The sequence below is a fragment of the Heliangelus exortis genome, chromosome 6 (genome assembly GCF_036169615.1).
Source record: "Heliangelus exortis chromosome 6, bHelExo1.hap1, whole genome shotgun sequence".
Taxonomy (NCBI): Eukaryota; Metazoa; Chordata; class Aves; order Apodiformes; family Trochilidae; genus Heliangelus; species Heliangelus exortis.
In genome coordinates, this window is record NC_092427.1 from 33,179,715 (window position 1) to 33,201,596 (window position 21,882).

The window sequence follows — 21,882 nt, forward strand, 5'->3', positions numbered from 1 at the left end:
CATCAGTCCTAGAATTCCAGTGTGGCAGGATGAGGCAGCTCCCCCATATATAAAAACTCTTGTTCTCTTCTGAGATCAATGAGATGAAGGTATCTCATAACCAGCTATTTAGAAGTCTTATTTGGTAGTGAAATGGAATAATTACAAATGTATGTTAGAAGAGATGCAGGGTTAATTACAGATGCAGGGTTAATTACAATATATGTTTGATTTTTGCATAGGCACATATTCTGCTGGATTGTGGTGATGATAATGTCTGCAAACCAAAGCTGGAGGTTTCAGTAGAAAGGTGAGAAAAATACTCCAAGGAAAAGTAACTTTCCTGCTTGAATTCTTAACTTCAAGAGTTTTTCATACTTCTGTTGAAAGGATGTATTGAAATAAGTAGGACTCCTCAGTATATACAATTTAAACTCATGGTTATTAGTTTGAAGGAAAACCCATTTTCTGCTTTGTAGCCTAATATGTTTAATATGTAGTACAGGGGTAACACAAACCCCTACCCTGGCCCCCACTATAAGTACACAGCATTTATTTGAATATTTGCTAATATGGACATGCATAGCAAGCATTATTTAATACTAGATAGACACATGGAGATGTAAACAGGTATGGTTTTATCCAGCAAGAGATAGAGTAGGGCTCTGTTGTCACATGTGTGGAGAAAAATAGTTTATATTGGTAATATCTTTTGTTAAACCTGGAAAAAAGAAATAAGTTTTAACTCATAATTCTTCCACGAATCTGGGTTTTATGTGCTTTTTATGCCTGAAAGCCATTCTTAGTGTGTTATCTCTACTCATACATGTCAGCTTTTTTTTTTTTATGCCCTTAGTGCAGACCTTAAAGCATATGCACATACATGTAGGCAGTACAGTTCACAAACACACTAATTTATGCAAATGCTTCAGAAACATTTTACATCAGTGGAGTTACAGTTAGGTTCCCTTGCAGTTAGTGAAATGAAAAGACATGGTTTAGAAAGATATTCTTTTTCTCTCTGGAGCAAATGTATTACAGAGGTCTTGACTGCATTCTGTAGTTGACCCTCCCATGATTCAAAATGTACACCTTGATTTAGCTGTTTGTTTGTAATTGCTTGCTGTTTGTTACAAAAGGTGTCCATGGTTTTGTGGTTTATTGTAAATTTTATAAAAAAAGATTCTTACAAAACCCAGTATGTAATATTTGCTTCATTTGTGTGATAATAGACAAGTTTTTGTTTTAAATATAGTGTTTAAAGCAGCTCTCCTGTGATTCCTGAAACTGCCTCTAGGTTTCTCTAATGTCTTTCTGTAATTTCAGAATGTCTCTTGTTTCTCTTAAGTTCTGCCAGTTCAATATGTTTTATATACTTGAATGCAGAGCTCTTTTTTACACTTGTTTTTTGTAGTGATCAGAAGCAGATCTATATTGGTGATGACAATCCCTTGACACTAATTGTCAGTGCTCAGAATCAAGGAGAAGGAGCCTATGAAGCAGAACTCTTTGTCATTGTTCCACCCCAAGCAGATTTCATTGGTGTTGTTCGTAACAATGAGGTAAAATTCCAACTATTTTATGCTCTGAGTGGTCATATTTCAGGTGCTGCTGTGGAAGTCTACAGGAGAGCATCTGTCAGTGGTGGTTTTTAGACTTCATTCTTAAAGCAAAGCACTGAAAAAACTACAAAGTTCTTTGAAGCCCTGAAGCTGGATAGCACCTGGCTTGATGGTTCCAGGAGAATAAAGGAGAATAATCTGTGTGATGGATCTTGACACACAGAGTTTATCTGCTACGAGTCTTTATTTTCATAGTGTCCTTCTTAATTTATTTGCATTTTGACTTAACATGTCATGTGTTAGGTAAAGAGCTGGGCACCTGTGAGGAAAAAAGTGATATTGGGTATTTCTATTCTCATCCACCTAAGTATATAGGAAGTCTTGGGTATCAGTTATCCTGACTACACAAAATATTAAAGTTTATTTCCTGACTTTCCTTTGGTTTAATATAAAATGTCTTTGCAACTTCTATTTCAAGGCTAGGTTGTATGGGGCTTGGAGCAACCTGGAAGTGGGGGGTATCTATCCCTGCCCATGGCAGGGGGATGGGAACTTAGATGGTCCTTAAGGTCCCTTCCAACCCAAACCATTCTGTGAGTCTATTTCTTTAAAGACACAAGCATAATCCCATGAATGCTTGAGATTATAGGCATATTTAAGTAATATAATTTCAGATTTTCTTCATCCTTGTTTTTATCTATGATCAATGGGTGTATCTGACTGCAGAATGCTAAGGGGAAAACTATTTTCCCCCTATATCAAAGGACTGCAACTTTCTACATACTACATCCTTATATGTTGGACCAGGCCTTTTTGATTCTCCAGTTTGCCTCTGCTACTCTACAGCTTTGTGATATGCTTTTATCCAAAATCTTACAGCTCCTCTAGGACCTTTTTTTGAGTAAGCAAATAGGTCTTCGTGTTATTTTGTCTTCCAAGCTTTTTTTTTCCTATGGAGAGTTTTAACCCTGGCCTGATTGCCAAAGTTTCTTCATAGTGGTTTTAAGGAATCATGTGGATTAATGCTTCAGGTCACAAAAATCATCAGTCCTACCTGATACAAGTATATTGAATTTTTCTTTTTGTGACACTGGAAAGAGCATCTATTTCATATTGAAATTGTCTCCATGGAGACTTTCATACTCAGATTTTATTTAATTTTAGTGCTTGACTGTGTTAGGACTGAGAAATTATATTGACATTAATGCAGCATATCAAGAACTTTTCTCCAGACTTTCATCAAGGTGTCCAGATTTACAGAATAACAATCCTTAATATTTCTGGTTTATTGCAGGCTTTAGCAAGACTGTCATGTGCATTTAAAACAGAGAATCAAACTCGGATGGTGGTTTGTGACCTGGGAAATCCTATGAAAGCAGGAACTAAGGTAAAGTTTGCTTTACCTTTACCAGCAGATGTCTGGTAGCTCAAACAGGCATGCAGTTGGCATTCTTCTTAGTCATGGTAGTGTTTGGGCAGGATGTTTATTCACAGGAGTTTAAGATTAGATCTAGCTGACATTTAGGTCCCGCATATTTGGTTATTTAAGTGGTTTCAACTTTTCAGTTAAATTAATGGCTGAAAGGGAATATTCTTTAGTTTTATGATGTAACTCAAGAGGAGTGGTTCACTAAACAGTGGAATTAATTAACTCCTGTCCCTGAAGAATTTGTTTTTAGATTCAACTGATACGGATTTTTTAGTATATAGTAAAGAACTAGCTCATAACACACCTTTCTCTTAGTGGAAACCCAGTAGTGCTTCTCTCTTCTGCCTAGTTTTTTGATGCTTGAAATTTGGTCTAGCTGAGACCTCAGCACTTCCACCAAATCTAGCTGAAATTGGAGGAATTAAAAACAAAACAACTATTAGTGGGACCTGGCAGATGTTAAGATGATGTGACATAGTACATCTTACTTTCTGAGAGAAGTGAAAATAATTTGAAATTAAAAACAATTTGGTGGTCCTTTCCTTTCAAGAGACATTTTATATAGGTGAATAAATGCTATTTCCAAAGTCTTCAAAAGTGTACCTAGTTGAACTCTACAGATATTGAAGCAACTATCATGGACTGTGTCTTGCTCTACAGTACTTTTTTACAACACATAGAGGTGCTGAGTTTTCTGTAAAAATGGCTAAAGCAAGGGAAGTAAGCAGGATGTAAACCTGTAAACATCACTGCCAAAACCCAGAAATACATCTGCTGAAATCTCCAGAGAGCTTTTTGGTCTTGGTGAACTGGACAGGTATTGTTCTCCATCCCTGTTCACTTTATGAACATGTGCCTTGAGCAGTTTCATTGCATTCTAATAGTATTTGCCCCTGTACTCAGCCCTGGTAAGGCCACACCTTGAGTACTGTGTTCAGTTCTGGGCCCCTCAGTTCAAGAAGGATATCGAGGTCCTCGAACAGGTCCAAAGGAGGGCAACCAAGCTGGTGAAGGGACTCGAACACAGATCCTATGAGGAGAGGCTGAGGGAGCTGGGGGTGTTGAGGCTGGAGAAGAGGAGGCTCAGGGGAGACCTCATTGCTCTCTCCAACTCCCTGAAAGGAGGTTGGAGCCAGGTTGGGGTTGGTCTCTTTTCCCAGGCAACTCTCAGCAAGACAAGAGGGCATGGTCTTAAATTGTGCCGGGGGAAGTTCAGATTGGATATTAGAAAGAATTTTTTCACGGAAAGGGTGATCAGACATTGGAACAGGCTGCCTGGGGAGGTGGTGGACTCTTCGTCCCTGGAGACATTTAAAAAGCGACTCGATATGGCACTCAGTGCCATGGTCTAATGACTGTGGTGGTAGTTGTTCAAGGGTTGGACTCGATGATCTCTGAGGTCCCTTCCAACCCAGCCTATTCTATGATTCTATGATTCTATGATTCTATTAAAAAGCTTTTATTGTGTGTTTTATTGTGCTTCCACTGAACCATGGTACTTTTTTTCTGAAGCTCCTAGCTGGTCTGCGTTTCAGTGTGCACCAGCAGTCTGAAATGGATACCTCTGTGAAGTTTGACTTGCAGATTCGAAGGTAGGGAATTGTATGAACCTCACCTGGTAGATAACATGCTAAGCAAATAGAGGGTGAACTGCCCTGCCCAGTTTCACTCTGGACTAATTCTCTGGCCTTTGCCTTGTTGTTTAAAAAATAAACATCTTTTTAATGAGTAACGTTTTCTAAAAAAGAGAAAAAAAATGTAAGAAAACAGTTTGAATGGAGTTTCTTTTGCTTACAGTTTTCAGAGAAACTATGGCACAAGTGAAATACTAATAATGAGGAACATTATCTGAATGATTTAATGAAAATTTTATAGTTCTTTTATACTTCTCTTGAGTAGTGCCACAGGATGGCTTTTGTTTTTGGGTTTCTAGCCCTGTTTTAAAACTGAGGTTTGAGCTCTGAATTCCTTCTGATGTAAAACTACAATTTCAAATTTTATATATTTGGGGATGATGTGCAGGTCTTTCAGAAAAGATCATGCATGTGGTGGTCGGAGCAGAAGCAACACGCAGTGGACCATTTGAAATGCTGTATGGTAGCCAGCCTAAGAGAGTCAAAAACATAAATGGAACAAAAGAGTAGTGTTCTTGTTAATAATAAGAACACTTTCATATAAATACCTGAATTTATTCTTGTTAGAGATGACAGTTAAGATTTGGAGATGTGATCGATAGGAATCTCTTTATGCAGTATCATTTTATGTTGCTTAATTAACAGTACAAATACAGCTGCTTTCTTTTCCCATTGTGGACCAAAACCTATTTTTCTCCTCTTAAGAACTTAATTTTTAAAATGTAGTGAATAAATAATTCTCATATGCATTATTTATCTCCAAAAATTAAATAAGTTTAAACTTGCCATTCTCTTTTAATGATAGAATGGTTTGCCATACTGATCAAAGGCCTTTGGCAGAATTAATTATCTCTTTGGTCTCATATTGCTGCCTTTTCTATATTTTTCCCTCTTCTCCATCAGTCAGCAAGGTGTTCCACTCATGGGCCTGTGACTCCATTTCTTCTTTGCAGAAAGTGATCTTCCCTGTTGTCTTCCTTAGACTAACAGTGGTCACTAACTGGGAGAAGAAATGGTCAGTGAGATTCCTTAAGTCATGCTTCTCTTCTGATGGAAGAGAAAGGAAGTTCCTATAACATTTTACACCTTTTATGGCAAGAATTTCCTTACATGACTTCTGAATGCAAGACCAGTGATGCAATTGAACATGGGGATCAGTTTGTCATGACAGGTATTACCAAGGTGTCATCATGCAGAGGGTTTAAAGATCACGCTATTTGTCTTAAACTCACAAAGCTAGTTTTCAAAAATTGGCATAATTCCTAGCAGAACAACTTCAGTCTATGAAAGGATGAGGTATTTACAGGTTGGGAAGATAATGCTTGCATGAACTTTTTGATTACTGAAGAAATGAAGAATAATTAGAAAGTTTAAGCAGATCTTTATGAAGAAAATTGGTAATGTAGGCAGAATAATCAGCTGTGTCTAAGGAGATCAGAATTCTGTGCCTAGCTCTGCTTTTAGGGAAAGAGGAGTGTTCTTTGTATTTCTTTTTCTCTGTTGGCAAAGAAAGTCCGAAGAAATTTTAAGTATGACTGACTCAACATACCTTAATATCTGTCACCTGTTGGTGTAGCTGAAGTGTTGGAACTGGATATTAACTGTATTCATTTACTCCTTTAAACACTCTGAAGAGAGGTAGGCAAAAGCAGCCCTACCATACTTTTCTGGGACTATTTTGAGGCCCTGAGCAAAACAAAGTCCTCAAGTGGAACTTAGGGCTCTGCTAGCCATATAGTTGATATTATCCCACAGCTCTGGCATTTCAGTCCTATTACATGCAGCAGCTAAGGAACATTTTGTGCTTTGAGCTTTGTGTCCTTTGTTGACTTCCTCCAGCTGAGAGAGCTCCAAACCTCACTGAAGGCTGGGGCTGTCATGCACTTGAAGAGAGAACTTGCTGGAATGTGCTCCTTAGCTTTAGTAAATGTGCTTTCCTGCAGTGGCTTCAGACTCATGATGTTCTATACAATTATTTTAAGTTTTGGCTTTTTAAAAATACTTACATGAATTTCTTAAATGAAATAAGCTATTTTTCTCTGCAGTTCCAATCTGTATGACAATCTAAGTCCAGTAGCATCCTACCAGGCTGACCTTGCCATTTTAGCAGCTGTTGAAATTAGAGGGTAAGCATTGGTGCTATTTTAATAAATGTCTTTCTCAAATAAGCATTGCATGTTTGCTGTTTTATAAATAAGTGAATTTTTTTTTTTAGGTCTGTGTAAAGCTTTTAAGAAAGCCTTGGGCAATTTTTAATAATAAAGAAAATACGGTTCTCTCTAGCCACCCTTTGGACTTTCAGATCTTGAATAATTCTAAATAATTACAAAAGAAATTCCAAAAAGGAGTGTTGTACCTTTGTTACTAGAGGTTTTATAGAAGGGAAAAAAAAAAAAGCCCCTCATTTTTGCAGTTGCACGTGTCTCCAGATCTCTTTCCTCCCCAAACTGACTGGGGCTTCATCCCAGAACTCCTGAAACCTTTTCTAAAAGCCAGCTGAGTATCCAGTTGAGCCTAAGTTTGCAGTGCCCTCATCTTCTTCAGTCTTAAGCCTAGTACTAATGTCATAATGACTCTATTACCTCCATTACATCTGCTTATCAGAAATCCATACTTCACACCTAAAAGCTATACAATTCTCTTGCTTAGTCAGTTAACTCAGACAGTTAACTCAGATTCCCAAGTTATAATTTTTTTAAATGCCCACAACATTCATTATTGCAATCTAATTTTCTTAACATTTGAGAGGTGGGGGGATGGCACAATAGAAAAGTGTTATTGATGGCTTCACCATTTTCAGTGCATGTTGAATTATTCTTATGACTGTACTGATTAACTCTACATCATCAATATTTGTTATCAAAATGTGGGTTTTTATGACATTAGTATCTTAATTCTCTTAATGGTTTACTAGGCATTGTAGGATGGATTTAAAGTTTAGGGTGGGTAAAAAAAAATGTTTCTACATAGAAAGCTGTAGAGAAGAAGACAGAACGTTTAATATGTCAGCCACCCAACCTCTGATCTGCTTTATAAACTGGAGATTGTATTTTAAGCATGTTAACTTTTTTGGAAGTCACATTTATCATAACATATTTTATAATAATGACTTATTTGCTCCACTATTCAGTGTGTCGTCTCCTGATCACATATTCCTTCCAATTGCAAATTGGCAGCCAAAGGAGAACCCAGAAACAGAAGATGATATTGGACCTCTAGTTCAGCATATCTATGAGGTATGCAATTAGTACCAATTTCAATTGCACAGTTGTGTGATAAATTAAAAGAGAGAGATGACCTGGTATATCTTTTCTCTTGAGTAAATTCACAAAAACTTTACTTTTTTAATTCTGGGTCAATAATTGATACCTGCAAGAAGGGTTAGAATGCCTGCAATTAATTTAACAGGAGGACCAAAATGGAAAAGGCTGATTTTTTTTCTTTTAAATCATCACACATTTTCTTCTCTAGCCCCTTGGAATTTAGATAAAACATTTGAAGTGAATTGAACTCAGAAAATGACTTATGGCTGCAAATTATCCAGTATCATAATTTGTATTCCAAATGTTCTGAATCATTTTGTAAAACTTTTTGCCTTAAAAAATGTTAAGTATTTACAAAGGAACGATCACAGCTGTAATCTAGATTGTTTAATTAAATAAAACTTACTTGAGAGAGCTGGGTAAACAATAGTTCTAGAGAAGTTCTATTAGTCACTACTTAAAGAGACCATTTATTTAAAGTTATGGGTGCATGTATCTGTGCTCAGAGCATCTTGTCTGAGACACATATACTGGCTGTGAATCCCACAATAAACTACAAAAATTTCATATTTCAAGGAAAAAAAATTATATTTTTTCAAGGAAAAATCCCCAAAGCCATATAGCTTTTCTCAGAAGTAAACTTTATCAAACTACAGAAGTAGTTTTAAGTTTTGCCTGTCAGAAGACTGAATTTTAGCTACTGTTTTGAGGTAAAGTTGATGATGCTCTTGCCATAAGGTGTCAGGAGTAGGTGTTGCAGCAGTATAACTTGTGGTTCAAATCTAAAATAATAACTAGGTGCACTAGAGTAACAAAAAAAGGCAGCATTGGCTTTCTTTTTACATCTGTTAACTGTATTTTCATAATCAGCTGCGAAACAACGGCCCAAGTGCGTTCAGCAAGGTGATGATGACTCTGCAGTGGCCTTACAAATATAAAAACTACACACTGCTGTACATTGTTCAGTATGACATTGATGGTCCCATGAACTGCACTTCTGATATGGAAATAAATCCATTAAAAATTAAGGTAAGCAGGACTTGTATTTTTGAGTGCAACAAAGTCTGCTTGTTTGGGGAACACACTCAGAATACCCAAATTGCTGAGAACATTTAACACCCTAAGACTTGATCTATTGCTGAGGAGCAAGACTGAACTGTTTGATGGTACTTGTCAATGTTCAGAGCAGGTGAAATAAAAAGTATACAATAGATTTGCAACCCAAAGATAAATTGTTTTAATTTCTTTTGGTGTCTTTTCTTGAAGACCTGTATTGTATGAGTTCAAAGTCCAAAGCAATGGAATTCATTTGAAAGCAGTTGTGAACAAAAACATTCCAAATGTTTTCTCTGTTTTTGTAAATTTTCTGGGCTTTATTCCTTTGAAGAAAATGGCACTGTTTTTCTATTACTAGCTTATTTATATAGGCCCTCATCCAAATGCCAGAGGTCAATAGGGGTGTTTCAGTGAGGCTTAGAAATATGCTATCACTGCCAGCAGAACATGCAGTTTGCAGAGCACAGAAAAGAAGAAACCTTTTATTCTTAAGGTGTACTAGGCAAAGAAACAGTAGGAAAAAAACCATTAAGTTTGATTTAGAGCAGGGAGCTGAATTACAAAACAATTTTGGAACAAGTAGAAAAATCAGTATAGTTCTCAAAGAATTTAAACAAACATATATATAAAAAGACTAAGGTAAGATATTAAATGTACAGAACAACAAAGAATACGCATGCAGATTTGATAACCAGAAAGCAACATTAGTATATGTATGAATGCAAATTCCCTGTGCTTTTGCTATACCATTGCTAATAATATATTTCTTAAAATTCTCTTGTAAGTTTTCCCATAAATTTGATATGTAGAGGACAAGGAAGCATGGCTTTGCCAAGCCCCATATATAAGTTTGTGGTTTTATACTGGGATTTTCTAATGGATTACAGAAGTAATTTATCAAAGCAACTGCATAGTTTTCAAGGCCTTCCTAAAGAAGTTTTTGTGTATGTCTGAATGTGTGTATGCAGATACAGTGCTATGTGGTACATCAATACCATAGTAGAGCTGTTTTTTCAGAGTTAAAACCTGAAATGTTGAGGAAAAATCTTCAATAACAGATTGCAAAATTGCTTTATTTATTGCAGTGTAAGAGTATCTTGTTTTGATACATGAAAAAGTTTTGAGTAAGATACTCAAGGCCCTGTGTTAAATCTTAATAGAAATTTGCATCAATGATCTAGAAGTAGTTATGTTTTTATTACAGGTGTAAGTAAAGCCAGGTTCTGGAGAACAGCTAGGATAGAGAGAGAAACCTGGCAACTTAGATTTTCTTCACCTTAAATTTGAAGGCTGCAAATATCTAAATATAACAGTTACTTATTATTTGGGCTTTCTTGGTGCATCCTAGGTTTCTGCTTCTAAAGATGATGATAAGAATGAAACACTTAGCAGGGAAGATAATCATGACCATCATATCAGTCGAAGGGATGTAACTGCCATTGAAGGAGATGTGCACACTTTGGTAAGCTTTCCATGTAAATATGTTGATAATATTTTTGGAGATTTTTAATGGAAAGATGAAAGCTCTGCAAGATGAACAATTATTTCAAAAACCCACGTCCTGTATCTGAACAGCTAGCAGACAAAATAGTCATATGCTCTGGAACTGTTTGGTTTTATTTTTGCCCAATGTGCATCACTTTTCCTCAGGGTAGTAGGATTTTTATCTATGTGTGTAGATAAAGTCCATACCTTTATGTTAATGCCAGGTCTTTCACCTTTGGGATCCAATTGGTTCACAAAATATTTTTCTGAATGCAAACTTACAGAACACTACAAATAATTTTTAAACATTGGGGTTTATTTCATATATTTGAATAGTTTGTGGTGCTTTGCCAGGAAAACTGGACAATAAAGTATGCATATGAGAAAAATACTGCCACTAATGACTTTCCAAATATCCTTTCTGTTATATGCAGGGCTGTGGAAATGCTGATTGTTTAAAGATAGTCTGCCAAGTTGGCTACCTGGAAAGGGGAAAGAGTGCAATATTATATTTAAAATCACGCCTTTGGACCCAAACTTTCATGAATGTGAGTCCCTGAATATTCTGTCCCTGCTCCTAAAACAAAAAAAGTGCTTTTGTCTCCATGTGTAATATTAATTTTGTGTTCTCTTACACAGAAAGAAAATCAGAATCATTCCTATTCTCTCAAATCATCTGCTTCTTTCAATGTTATAGAGTTCCCTTATAAGAACCTTTCCTTTGAAGATATCCACAATTCTACAGTAGTAAGTTATTTACATCTAGCTTGAGTTATGATATGTGATTACTTAGAAATCAATGCAAAACCAGTGATTGCCAGGTAGCTTTTTTGTGGCTTGGTATAATCGTAATTTTATAAAATATTTGATTTGTGTGTTAATTTCAGTTATGCACATACAAACAAGATTTTCTTGAGATAAAATTAGAGTTAACAGTATTTGTTGCTTTAAAGACTTTTTGCTAGACACCATAGCATAAAAGATTGGAAGAAAAGTATTCAAAAAGCTTGCCATTAATTTATTTTTAATATGGTTATGGTTTCTAATGCCTATTATTATTTTCTCCCCCAAGACTTCTGGAGTTCATTTTTTTTGTTGTTGTTTCAAGGAATACTGCCTTTTAAGGGGAGAGAGGAAAAAAAAAAAAAAGTCCTTGGATTTTTCTTTAATTACCAACCATTTCCAGATTACTACAGTTCTACTGAAAATCATCAAGATTACAAAATACATTGTTGTCATTTTGTCATTGTATCACTGGTTGCAAAAAAAACCAGACCAAACAAACAAACCCTCCAAAACCCCCAAGCCCATTTTTATGTCATTTGAAAACCCTATTAAATTAGGGTCAGTGCAGCCTTTATGTCACTATTAATCTATAGCTGTTTACTCACATTGGAGAAAAAAGAGTTTGATGGATTATTTTAAACACTATAGAAAGAATAAAGATAAGCAAGACTTACGCTGCTTTAGTGAACTCAGTGTGTCACTGCTGTGCAAAGTGTGATTTATTGTGTTCTTCTATTAGGTTACTACAAATATTACATGGGGCATTCAACCACAGCCTATGCCTGTACCAGTGTGGGTTATAATTTTGGCTGTCCTAGCAGGATTATTGCTCCTGGCTGTTCTAGTTTTTGTTATGTACAGGGTAAGTACTGTATGTGGGTTTTTTGTATTCTTTTACCTACATGTTTTGCATTCCTTCAAACAGAACAAGCAGCTTGCAGACATACTTTGGTCCCCTAAGAATCTGAATTGTTTAAGTTTTTGGATAACTGCAAAAACTTCTCAGCTTTGTCTGGAAGAAGTTAAATAAAAAAGGATGGCTATGCTGAATTAGTTAAATTTTTCAGCTTATATTGGCTTTGGAGTGCAAAAATGATGAAAAGGAGAGTAGGAGGGAAAAAAATTCAAGTAACTAACCAGTTAAGACCTGCTCAAGAAGGAAAGAGAAATGTTCATCTATTTTAAAAATTACAGTGCAATTTCTTCATTGTTCTCTGAATCACAGATGGGTTTTTTCAAACGTGTGAGACCACCTCAGGAAGAACAAGAAAGAGAACAACTGCAACCACACGAGAATGGGGAAGGAACGTCAGAAGCTTAAGCAGAGTTTTATCTGTAAGACATTCTGAAAAATATAAAAATGCCTACATGTTGGTTATGAATATTGGTTTACCCATTAAGGAGAAACACTCATGACTGCAAAGTTGCTGGTCTTGGAAGGAATCAGCATGTACAAAATAAGAGCAATATGTTTAAAACCTCCTTTTTGTATTAGTTATGTTCATACGTGTGACTAACACATCTGCACTGATTTGTGTCTGAACAGTACTATGTACTGCTAAGATTTTGCTTATTGGGTTGGAGGATATACTTTTTTTGGTTCATGGACTGATTTTACATTATTTGCCCACACAGATTCTGTGTTTGCTCTTTAAGCCAACAGCTCCCATAGATACTTGCTGGATTACATGTTTAGTTTCAATACATTTTTGATGGAGTACACTACATTTCACTTCCTAGCTCTTGCAAGCTAGTTGCCCAATAAAAAATGAACACAGCTTGTTTTACAAAACTGAATAATATTCTTTGACCCATTAATTCTGCTGCTGATTTTCTTCTTGATCAAAAAAACATTAAAGAAATTAATCAGTGGAGTCATTCACATCTCATACTTATTATGCATGCCTGTTCTCCTTCCTGCTCAGCCATCTGTCTTGTGGTTTCCCTCTGGGCTTTACAAATATTGTTCTCCGGGTCCTAGGTCTCTGTAGGGACTGAGCCTACAGAAAATGAAGTGGGTGGCAGAAAGCTGGAGATTAGGTACTTTATATGGGATCTAGTGAAAAGATTCAGGGCAAAGACTCTGCTCTGGATTTCCAAAGCACAGGGCCCAGGTATTCCACAGAATTGTTGGCAGCATGGACCTATTCAGACACTGCCAGGGACAAGATGTTGGACTGTGGCTGTCAACAGACATCTGTTGAGAAAACTCATAGCCTTTACATTCAGAAGTCAGACCTCTCTAGTGTTTAAAGTTAAGTCTGTATATTACTCAGGACAACTCTCAGTTGCTGGCAAACCAATGAAGGGAATATTTAGTGACAGGTTACCTGATGCTCTGTAAGAATTCTCCTGTTCTGTGGTTGACCGTGTCCAAGAACAGGATGGAGTAATATAGGGACTGTTTAAACTACACTGCCAGCCAAATGTATGTAGGTTACATCCATGTAGCCAGACTCAAGCCTGCCTTGCCACCTTCCCTGAGAGAACAGTGAGCTTGTCAAATGAAGCAGAGTATAGCTGGCAGTGCAAAAAGCTTTTAAAAGAGAAGGTGTATTTGGGTGTTTCATGTCGTTCATTGTTTCATTCATTGTTCATTTCGTTGCACAAAAGACATTTCATTGCACGAGACACTTCATTATGTTCAACACATTTCATTACCAGAAAAAACACTAAAAATTTTGTTTCGTTGTCTTTTAAGCATACCAAAAATTCAGTGGTATAAAGTCACAGGTTTACATCATTCTTAGCTTATTTCCCTTAGCATTGGTGTGGTCAAGTGAAGCTTCTTGTAGTTACAAGAGAACACAAGAACATTGTCTCTATGCATTTCAATGGACATGTAATGGCAAATTAGGAGGTTGTCTGGCTTGCAATCACATGTAGCTGTGTTGCACAAACCTTAGAGGGGACATCCTTAAACTATTACAAAGGTGCCTTATAGGAAATTTGTTTATCCTCTATTCTAGAAAGGTAACAAATTATGTTATAAACTCCCTGTAAGCAGCAAAATACAGAAAGGAAGACTTCTACTGTAATTATAGCAGTGAGATTTCTTTGTAGAAATGCTCTTAAAAGGATAAAAACTCTGACTAGGCTTCTGTATTTGCATCTTGGGGGCTTTGTTCAAAGCTGCATCTCCCCACAAATACTGCAATGCCCAGTCAGCCCAGAATTATCTGAAATTAACACTTTGATTCAACTCTCATTTTTGTATCCTTCCTGAGATTTGAAATCCACAAATGTCTTTCATTGTTATGTCCATTCTTACTCCCTGAACAGTGATGGCATTTCAGTCATTGAGAGACACAGCACGAAGTCTGTGGGGGTCAGTATGTATATCAGATCTAGGCTTGCATATTTATCCGTTTACATGGTTTTGGTTTAGAAAAAATTGTTTAGTTATGATAGGTTTATAGGAGGGCATAGGGCATCAGTTCACTTTCACTGAGTTTTCAAATTCTTCAGTATGGCCAAGGTTGTTTTTTTTCTTTACTTCTAGTATTGTTGCTAGCAATAAAGAATAAGGAATCAGGCTTTGATCCTGGCCTCAAAATGTGACTTTTATAAAACATAATTTCAGTTACTTACATAGGCTTCTAGTTCACACGCTTCGTCAGCTGATTATCTATATGCAAGGATATTTTTTTTACCCAATCTAAATCTTGGTAGGTTAAGAGGTTTAAGAGACTGTCAGATTAGAGCTCTAATTCTTACATGTGTCCTTTCAGTACATGTACAGACTGTGTTGACTTGAAATTTGTTAGACTACTTGCATGTCTAGGCTTTATAAGGAGATGAAAATAATAATAATAAACCCAGCATGATCAAGATCTCTTCAGCTCACATAGAAGGGATACAGTAGTGTTGTTAATGTTAGTGCTAACTACATCTTAATTTCACTGTGGCAACTGGAAACTCTTTTTGCCAGTTTTCAGGATAAAAAGGTACATTTTATTGGTACAACTACTGTAGCTATGGAAAGTTTCTTCCATTTATTGAAGTTACATAAATTAAGACTTATTTAAGTGTTTTTTATTTTCTTGCATTCTGCTGGACAACAAAAGCAAATTGTTGCTTCTCCCCTTTCAACTAATTTCCAGTTTGGTTAAAAAAAGACCAAACATTAGCTTATGTACATGCAGTATACAAGTTACTTAGAGAACATAGATATAACACCCCAAATTCTGTTGAAAGTAACATTTGTGTTTCAGGAAGATTCTGAAGAGGATGTTTTCCTGAATGGGGGTGCAGCAGCAAACCTTTGATATCAGGTTCTAGATTCAGCAATAAGATTAGATTAAATATGTACTTGCATCAGTATAAATTTTATAATGACTTACAGGCATTGGTGTATTCTTGTAGTAAACATTGTAGAATGATGTTAAAACTTTTAAAAATGTATGTTGGAATTACCTTTATGTCCTTGAGTTGAAACTGATATGCATAAGATGCATACTGCAAGCATTAAAAAACATCCAAGACAATTAGTCCTCTTTCAAGAGTTATGTTTCAGAAGCATATTTTTCATGAATATAAAATCAACAGCTTTGTAATTATTTAGAGAATGAAAACATTTTAAAGAGCTATATCTTTTATAATGAAATATTAATTTAAGTACTACAGTTTGCAATTATTGCAGCATCTCATGATCAATAGTAAAAAGCTACTTATACAAAATGCATATTATCTGCTACTATATTTGACAGTATCTAGAAAACATGAAGTAGGGAACATAACTTATAGGTTTACATTTCTTTCAAGAAAGTTCCAAACTGTGGAAATAGCTTTTGTTTAAACATAAATGCAAAGTCAAACATGGTATACATTTATCAAGATAAGTTGAAATCTTTGAGGAACCATTTGCAGTTAGGTTTATAATTTGATCTGCCCCATTTTTCTGTTTTAAATTTTGATTTACCCATTAATCTTTGATTCCGTAGCGCTTGTGGAAATCTTAAGAAAGTTCATCTATATGCTCTTTAAGAAACATTTATTTCCAACAAAGATTTCTAACATTTAGATGTTTCCAAACTTATGTCCACGCCTAAGTAGTCTTGAAGGTAAACTCTCATGCTATTTTGAAAATATTTCAGCTACAATCAGCATGTTCTTGGTGATTTGAAGAACTCATGTTGAGCTTAGATTTTTTACAACATTTGCATTTGCTGTTCATTGTCCTGGCATGGGCCCTGCAGTCAGAGGTGAAAATCTAGTCACCTAATTACCTTGGTGAAAATCTAGTCAGTTGTTGTCTTTGGTCCAGACTAAGACTTATTTCACAGTCCAATGAAGTCACAGAAAACCTGACATTCACTGCAGCTGGCTTTGAATATAAGCCTTAGTGTAACAGCCAAGGCTGTTGGCTTTTATTGAGGAAAAAATAAATAAAACTGGGATTTTAGAAGAGGAAAATGATAATGGTGGTAGACCACAGTTAAGCCTTTTACAGCAAAGAGATGTTTTGGGTTTTTTGTTGTTTCTCTGTTTCTGAGCTGGGAAGAACCCATTAGTTCTCTATTGGCAGTAGCCTCCTACAAACAAATCCCACAGTTTGGATCATGTTTGTATGCTGAACTCTAATGACTCTCATTGACTTGAGTGGGATCTGAATTCCTTGGTATAGAATCTCCAGTCCAGTTCCAAAGTGCAATATTACATGATCAGATCTAGTTCACTGCCAAGTTGTCTGATTATTGTTGTCTGCCTAGGAAGATGTAGCATTTGTTGACTTGCAGCAGTCAGTATTTTTAAGGACATTATCAAAACCAGGGTGTTAAATTAGCATGATAAATGAGTGATATAGAAAGTTTTTGATCACCCACATTGGGTGAAACATGATGTATATTCTAAAGGGTATCCATTACTAACTCTTGAGTTACTGGGAATTGGTACAGAATCCTTAAGTCCACTGGAAAATTTGACTAGAGACTATACAATAATGGGTTAACAGCAGTGCTACTACTCTTTCATGTGATTATTATTTAGTATTTTGATCTGTTTTTTTCCAATGTGTAGAGTTTGTCTATAAACCAAGAAATCTAGCATTTCATGCAATGACCTTCTCCAAATATAACATATTAAGTTTGATTAACTTGAACCTTGGCTTTTGCAAAGTAAATGATGATTTAATGTAGTGTTTGTATCTTCAAAAAACTTTTACAGGTTTAGGTGGCCCTTTCTAGTCTATAAAGGAAAACTGTATCTGCTGTGATACAAATATGTTGAAAATGTAACCTTTTATTTCTTTGTAATAGAATATTTTCACTTTTTTTTTTTTGTTTTGCTTGTGTATTAGATCAGTAGAGCATTGTTTGCACAAGCACAAAATTAACATACTAATGAGACTGCTGCATTTCAGATTTTAGTCATAGTAAATAATTGTAACGTAAATGGAAATATTTTCAGTGATTGAACTTTTTTCAAACGTCTTCGGTACATTTAAGGAGAGCAATATACATTTAAAGTCACCTTATTTTTTATTAAATTATAAATTTTGCAAAAAATGTTGGTAGCATGGCACAGTAATTTTGTACTGAGATCAAATATATAGCTGTTAAGCTATGTTTTTTCTTTCAACTAATTCTTTTCATCCTAATTCAAATTTGATTGAATTTATGAGGTTGTATTTTTCTGTATATGTATAAAATTTCAAAATATTATGATTGGATAAAATGAAAAATGTAAGTATTGAATTGATTTTGATATTTAGAATTTTGGAATAAAATACCTCTTAATTAACAGGAATTCTGTTTTGTTTTTTTAATCCTAGGTGTGTTTTTAAATATGCACTGAATTCACCTGAAAATGTTTTATAGTATATTTGTAATCAACAGTTGTCTACAAATTATGAAAATGTCACATTTACACAATTTTTACATTCTCAGCTAAAGTGGCACATATTAACCTGAGTAACCTGACAAGGAAGGATCTAATCACAAATTATATTCTGTCACCAGAAAACTGATTACTTACTAAAATTTTTGTATGCCAGAAAGAAATATTTCAGATTTTGTAGCTGCAACAGCACTGTAGAAAACAGTGAATTCTTGTCCTAGGAATACTCTCAGAGAGGTAGGGTTTTTTCCCTGTATTATTAAATTAATTTTATCTTAGTATTACATTCTGATTAACAGTCATATTTATTTTTGTGAGTGCAGTGACAGTAAATATTTTGTGTCACAAGAAAGGAATATATGTTTACTTCACAGTGCTAGAAAGCTTAATAAGAAATAAATGTTGGTGCTTATAAGCACCTTAGAAAAACTCCAAACTACTGAGTTCCCTGGATTGCTAGTAGAGAATTTGTTTAATTAAAAATTATACCGGAAAAGATGGAAAAAAAGAGTATTTGCATTTTTAATTAACAGCTTCCAGTGATCTCACATTAGCTACACCTAATATGTACGAGAAACTTCAGAAGCAGTAATCAAAACTATTTGCTCAATAGACACTGCAGCCAATACAGGCCTAGTTTTTGTTAAGTAAGATACCTCCAGTTAGCAGCACAGTGATCACTGCGTGTCTTTAGCAGTTTCAAACTGATGAATTATTAAAAAATCAGTGACACCAGCTGAGTACAGCAACAAGACAACAGTGGCTTTTCAGAGTCTTATGCCATGACCACCTTAAACAAAATCAGTCCATGTCTTGAGGTTATTTACATCTACACAACTCCACTGCCTCTATTTGAGTTATGCTGCTTGACATTGTCTAGGTTTCTGGCTTTTTGTATGCACGTGTGATATTTTATTGTATGCTTTTATTATCAGCGAGTTTTTTAATTAATTACTAATACATTAATACTTTATTACATATTACTACATTGAAATATTTTTAGGTTGACCATTCAAGTAATTTTAAGAACATGGTGAAAAATCATAAATGCTTTTAAAAAAAAATAGTGATTACATGAATCAATACATTGTCTTGTATACATAAAGAATTAGCATTCCTGCTGTCAGCAGCCCATCTTCTCACAAAGTATTTCAGAATCAGCCTGGTTTACTGTATCTTTTCTGACAAACCTTCTGAAAGTTTGGTGCTGAATCATTACCTCTCCTGACAGACATACAGGACACACTAAGCTTGAAGGATGCAACCATTTTGACACAGACCTTTTAAATGTGAGAAAGAAAAAAATTACAGCATGGTACCACATGATTAGTCTTTACAGTTTCACAAGCAGACTGCATCTGTAGACACACATCTGTGTGTTAGTGGTTTTCAGTATCTATTTACATCTGTGTCACTTGTGTACATGCTTTTCAGTCCCTGACAAAATAGCAGCTGCCATGTTACAACCCTTCAGTGGGTGGTAACAACAGTTGTCCTTTGTTTGAAGAGTGTGGAAACAACCTTTAAAAACTGCAGGAGGTACTGCTAGAGATCTTTCCTCAAGTAAATACTCAAATAGTCGAAATAAATGACTTATTATCAGCTTTCTTCTCTTTTCAAAGACAATTTGGTTCAGAAAACACAATCCTGATGGGTTTTTTTTTTGGTTGTTTTTTTTTTTTCTGAAATGGATGTTGTGTGCTCTAATTGTAAAAAAATAAGGGTTTAAAATTGTAGTTTATTGTTTTGTTGAGTGCATCTTTCAATTTAATAATGTTTGCTTAGGCTGTTTGTTGAAATAGCATGTTATATCCTGTTGTTTTGGGGTGAATGTTTAAGCGTACTTGTAAGGAAGAAAAAAAAAGAAAGAAAAAGGAAGAAAAAATAAGAAAACCTCTATCTGAGGTTGTTTTTAATGCCAATTAATTAATTGCATTACACTGTATAGAATGGCATTAAATAATACAGAAAAAATATTTTTCCTTAGATTTTATGAGAGATATGTTGAAAAGATGCATGAATAGCAGTTCCTCCTTTCAGTATGGAAAAACTTCTATAGTTTGTAACTCTATTCACCTCTCTGTTCCATTGAACTGAAGAAATTTTGAGGTCTGAAACCTGTACTATTTGGCCTAATGGATCAATATGTGTAGAATAAATACTTTTATTTGAGCAATCTGTATTAAAAGGAAAGTGATACAACTTTATACTTTAAAAAGAGATTTATATTTACTATTCAAACATACAAAGAAAACTTAGCATTCCAACTCTGAAAGTCCTTGGAGTGAATGTTTGCCTCTCTGAAATCATGATGTGGACACACTCTTCCAGAGTAGTGTGAAGTACATGGTGAAGTGGTCCTAGCATGTGTTTAACCCTCAATCCCTGCAGATAGCTGCATGCTGTGGCTGAGTTTGCTTTGTCCAGATGTGCTGCCTTTGCTGAGATGTAGCAGTCTTCCCTGTTGCACACAAACTTAGTGGGATTCCACCCTCTACAGATTTCATTTTATCAGTGTTCATGTTTAGCCTTAATCTTAAAAAATGAGTGTTGGTATCAGGGCCCCTAATGTGAATAAACTGATGATGATGGTGGAGCTCTGCCCGTGTTGTAGAATCAGAATTTCAGGAGGTGCTAGTGCTAGAGCTGACTGCCGCAATGACTGCCACTTACCAGCGCCTGGCAGGTGATTTTTCAGTTGACACAAGGCAATCCCAAGTGGCTGCCAAACTCTCAGCAACAAGCGTGGGAACTGCCTTAAACGCGGCCAGTTCGGAGGGCTGGAAGGGCCCACGGGGCGGGGTAGTTTCCAGGATAACTGAGTTCAGGGGCAGTGTAGTTTCCAGGATACCTCAGTTCAGGGGCAGTGTAGTTTCCAGGATAACTGAGTTCAGGGCCGGTGTAGTTTCCAGGATAAGGGCTCAGGGCTGCTGGCCCGCCTGTTCTTCACACACCGGGGCCGCGCGGCGCACCTCAGCCATCGCCGCCAAGGGCTTCGCTGCTCCGGAAAGCCGCTATTCCTCACCTCCCAGGCCTCGAGAGCCGGAGCACCGCCGGCGGAGAGCCACCGACGGACACCCATACCCAGAGAACTCCCGGCCCTGCCCCTCTCCCACCCTCACGGTCCCTGCGGATCCATGGCTCCGCCCCGCTCCTCAGCCGGAGAAGCGCCCGCCCCGCCGCCGTCACGCGTAGGGCGGGCGGGCCGCCCTTGCCTCCGCAACAGCCCCGGAGCCGCCGGTCCCGGCCTCCCGCCCGCCTCCTCCTCCTCGCCCGCAATATGCCTCCGCTGCCCCCGGGCTGCTCGCCATGGCGGGGACCTGCGGGCGCCTCTCCTCCCTGCTCCTGGGGCTGACGGCCGCCCTGCTGGTGCTGATGGGGCGGCCGCCCGCCGTCGACGCCGCGGCCGCCGCAACCCGCCCGCAACAGCAGCAGCAGCAGCAGCAGCGAGCGGCGTTATTGGGGGTCACCCCCGCCGCGGCCTCAGGTACCGAACCCCTGCTTCCCTCTCCCACTGCCGGGTAGATACCCCTGTTTTCCGCGTTCCCTGTGGATATTTCTCCTCATTCCTTCCCGGGGGGCCGCGCCATCGGGGCCCCCTAGGGCCGCCGCCTCCCTCCTCTCCGGGGGAGGGGGTCGGCGACTCTCGCAGCCTCTTCAGGCCGGGCTGCTGAGGGGTTCCCGGGGTGCAGTCGGTGGTAGCGGGGCCTTGTGGTACCGTGCGAAGGCCGGGCGGCGTTCCTCAGCCGAGACGCCGCGTTCGTAACGGAGCCGGTGGCGGTGGCTGCTGCTGCGGGGTGAGCGGGATCCATCTTAAATGTCAGGAGATCTGCGTGCAGCTGCTGGAGCGG

General features: G+C 37.2%; 2 protein-coding genes across 2 annotated transcripts in view; both read left to right on the forward strand.

Moving 5' to 3' along the window:
- ITGAV (integrin subunit alpha V) overlaps positions 1-13,068 on the forward strand; it is a 42,691-nt gene extending 29,623 nt beyond the window's left edge. Inside the window, exons 19-30 of the mRNA XM_071747770.1 lie at positions 222-289; positions 1,394-1,541; positions 2,836-2,928; positions 4,483-4,562; positions 6,650-6,730; positions 7,735-7,840; positions 8,738-8,896; positions 10,272-10,385; positions 10,843-10,956; positions 11,048-11,155; positions 11,934-12,056; positions 12,420-13,068. Coding sequence (XP_071603871.1) covers positions 222-289; positions 1,394-1,541; positions 2,836-2,928; positions 4,483-4,562; positions 6,650-6,730; positions 7,735-7,840; positions 8,738-8,896; positions 10,272-10,385; positions 10,843-10,956; positions 11,048-11,155; positions 11,934-12,056; positions 12,420-12,515 — 1,290 coding nt within the window. The 3' untranslated portion in view covers positions 12,516-13,068. The remainder of the gene's footprint in view (positions 1-221; positions 290-1,393; positions 1,542-2,835; positions 2,929-4,482; positions 4,563-6,649; positions 6,731-7,734; positions 7,841-8,737; positions 8,897-10,271; positions 10,386-10,842; positions 10,957-11,047; positions 11,156-11,933; positions 12,057-12,419) is intronic.
- An 8,137-nt stretch (positions 13,069-21,205) lies between these two features.
- FAM171B (family with sequence similarity 171 member B) overlaps positions 21,206-21,882 on the forward strand; it is a 35,902-nt gene continuing 35,225 nt past the window's right edge. The window contains exon 1 of the mRNA XM_071747771.1: positions 21,206-21,518. Within this exon, the coding sequence (XP_071603872.1) occupies positions 21,341-21,518 (178 nt within the window). The 5' untranslated portion in view covers positions 21,206-21,340. The remainder of the gene's footprint in view (positions 21,519-21,882) is intronic.